Source organism: Myotis davidii, unplaced genomic scaffold, assembly GCF_000327345.1.
Source record: "Myotis davidii unplaced genomic scaffold, ASM32734v1 scaffold97, whole genome shotgun sequence".
In the NCBI taxonomy this organism is placed as follows: Eukaryota; Metazoa; Chordata; class Mammalia; order Chiroptera; family Vespertilionidae; genus Myotis; species Myotis davidii.
Window position 1 is genome coordinate 5,412,263 of NW_006289392.1, and position 2,613 is coordinate 5,414,875.

General features: G+C 52.0%; 2 protein-coding genes across 6 annotated transcripts in view; both read left to right on the top strand.

The window, feature by feature from the left end:
- The window catches only part of LOC107182758 (histone-lysine N-methyltransferase 2A-like), a 34,475-nt gene extending 34,037 nt beyond the window's left edge, over positions 1 to 438 (top strand). The window contains exons 6-7 of the mRNA XM_015562469.1: positions 15 to 278; positions 388 to 438. Of these exons, the coding sequence (XP_015417955.1) occupies positions 15 to 278; positions 388 to 438 (315 nt within the window). The remainder of the gene's footprint in view (positions 1 to 14; positions 279 to 387) is intronic.
- Positions 7 to 2,613, top strand: part of LOC102766910 (histone-lysine N-methyltransferase 2A) — a 70,807-nt gene continuing 68,200 nt past the window's right edge. For 4 of the 5 annotated variants that reach the window (XR_001513499.1, XM_015562501.1, XM_015562499.1 and 1 more), the window contains exons 1-2: positions 243 to 596; positions 2,085 to 2,262. Coding sequence is in view for 4 of the 5 variants with exons in the window: in XM_015562501.1 (XP_015417987.1) it covers positions 465 to 596; positions 2,085 to 2,262 (310 nt within the window). In the remaining variant the exon portion in view is untranslated. Of the gene's footprint in view, positions 597 to 2,084; positions 2,263 to 2,613 lie in introns of all 5 variants that reach the window. The other variant, XM_015562500.1, reaches the window with a different exon arrangement.

Sequence of the window (2,613 nt, forward strand, 5' to 3'; positions counted from 1 at the left end):
ACCGGGCCCCCGAGGAGCCGGCCCGCGAGCGGGACGCCGACAAGAGCGCGGAGAAGGACAAGAGCCGAGAGCGGGACCGCGAGCGGGAGAAGGAGAACAAGCGCGAGTCCCGCAAAGAGAAGCGGAAGAAGGGGTCCGAGCCCCAGGGCAGCTCCGCCTTGTACCCCGCGGGCAGGGTTTCCAAAGAGAAGGCGGGCGCGGAGGAGGGGGCCGCGCCGTCCTCTGCCAAGAAGGTCACGGGGCGGAAGAAGTCTTCGTCCCTCGATTCTGGGCCCGAGGTGGCTGCCGTGACCCTTGGGGACACAACCGCTGTCAAAACCAAAATCCTGATCAAGAAAGGGCGCGGGAGCCTGGACAAGGCCGCCCTGGACCTCGGCCCCGCCGCAGCGCTGGACAAGGAGAAGGCGCCCTGCCCGCCCGCGCCCGCGCCCGGCGTGAAGCATGCCGCGTCCTCCATCGGCTCCATGCTGGCGCAGGCGGACAAGCTCCCCATGACCGACAAGAGGGTCGCCAGCCTCCTCAAAAAGGCCAAGGCCCAGCTCTGCAAGATCGAGAAGAGCAAGAGTCTTAAACAAACCGACCAGCCCAGAGCACAGGTACTCTCTTCCGTGTTGCCTGGTGACCTCCGTCATGGCCAGCCCTGCTAGGAGCGAGCTTCAGGCTGAGGGGCCCGGTCTGTTCATTTGCGGGAGCCAGGGAAAGGCGGGGGAAGGGGTGACATCTGCAGTGACCCCGTAAGGACAGGCGGGGTTCTGATAGGTAGACAGCGATGGGGAGAGCGTTGCAAGGAGAGGGGCAGGGGAGGTAGGGACACACTTGAGGGGCGGTGGGTAGCGAGGCTGTACAGGCAGGAGAGCGGTGAGCTGAGGCCCGCAGGTAGGTTGGGGCCAGGGGACAGAGAATGCGAGTTTGTACTTAATGGCTTTGGTGGATTAGAACCTGTGGCAGGTTCGAAGGTGCTTCTCTGTAGTCAAGTTGTTTCACTGTTGTTGACGGTAGAAAACAGGATGGGGAGGAGTCTCAGCCTCTACGGCAGCGGTTCTCAACCTTCCTAATGCCGCGACCCTTTAATACAGCTCCTCATGTTGTGGTGACCCCCAAATTTCATTGTTACAAATTGAACATAATTAAAGCACAGTGATTAATCCAAAAACTACGTAATTATATATGTGTTTTCCGACGGTCTTAGGCAACCCTGTGAAAGGGTCGTTCGACCCCCCCCCCAAAAGGGGTCGCGACCCACAGGTTGAGAACCACTGCTCTAAGGGGTGCGGTGCTTAGAGCAATAAATAAATACATGAATTGATGGTGTGTGCAGAATACACCTGAGAAGCCTTTGGCCTTAGGCTGTGGGACAGAAAAGCTGTCGAATTGAGTTTACTAAGATGAAGACAAACATATTTTTACAAAGAACAGTGTTGTGGGGGTTTTTTGTGTGTTTTTTTCTTTTTACACAGTAAACTAGGCACTGGTCTTTTCTGAGAAAGCATACCGATCTTTAGGGTTCTTTTTAAAAAAATTGTCATGTAGTAGATGCTTATTTATGCCAACATCTCAAGTTAGGTTGCAGTGAACACAGACCTAGGTTTTTAATGTTACTCAACCTGGGGCATATTCTACGAATTCTGCCAGTTGAGAGTTCAAGCAGGGACTTCCTCTGACACCATTGTGGGTGTTTTTTGGTTAGCCTCTGAGTGACAAAAGCAGTGGCTCTTTAAGATGGGAGACTTTTCCATTTGGAGTCTTGTATACTTCATTCATAGGTTATTCCTCCTACTTCCCTATTGATCAGGGAAATACAGGAAATTATGGTTAGGCTGAACTTCTTGATAAGATACTGGCAACTTAAATTTTGAGGGGAATAGGAAGAAGTAGTATAATTGGGAATAGGAACTTAGTTGATTTCTGTCTTTTTCCTGCCAATGTTAGGACTCAGAGGTAGTTGATTCCTGCAAATTGATATGGCTTATCACCTGGAAATAACTAGAGTGAGTCCACATTATAATAAGTTAGCCCAAAATACCCTGGCTTCATTTAGTTATGTTGTCAACATGTGTGGTTGTTTTGGCTCACCTCCTGTTTAGGGTCAAGAAAGTGATTCATCAGAGACGTCTGTGCGAGGACCCCGGATTAAACACGTCTGCAGAAGAGCTGCTGTTGCCCTTGGCCGGAAACGCGCTGTGTTTCCTGACGACATGCCCACCCTGAGTGCCTTACCGTGGGAAGAACGAGAAAAGATCTTGTCTTCCATGGGGAATGATGGTAGGTCCAGATGTCAGCCTTGAAGTCCTAGCACCCAGGTGATCTGCTGCTGATCATTCTTGGGGTGCCTTGTAGGCTGGCAATAGCATCATGTATTCATCTGGATCCTCTAAAAACAGATGGCAAGGGGTGGGGGTTCAGTGAACAAGGATTCTATGAGGAACTGTCTGTGAGGCACAATGGGGAGGGAGCCAGGGAAGGCTGGGAGAGCTGTCAGTCAATGAAGGAGGGAGGGAATCTTTGGGCATAACTTTCCTAGACGGCCATGCAGTGTAAAAAGGTTTGGCAAGACAGTCCTTGAGCAACAGCTCACCGCTAGAGGAATGTGTCTCAGGAACAGGTCTGTCTGAG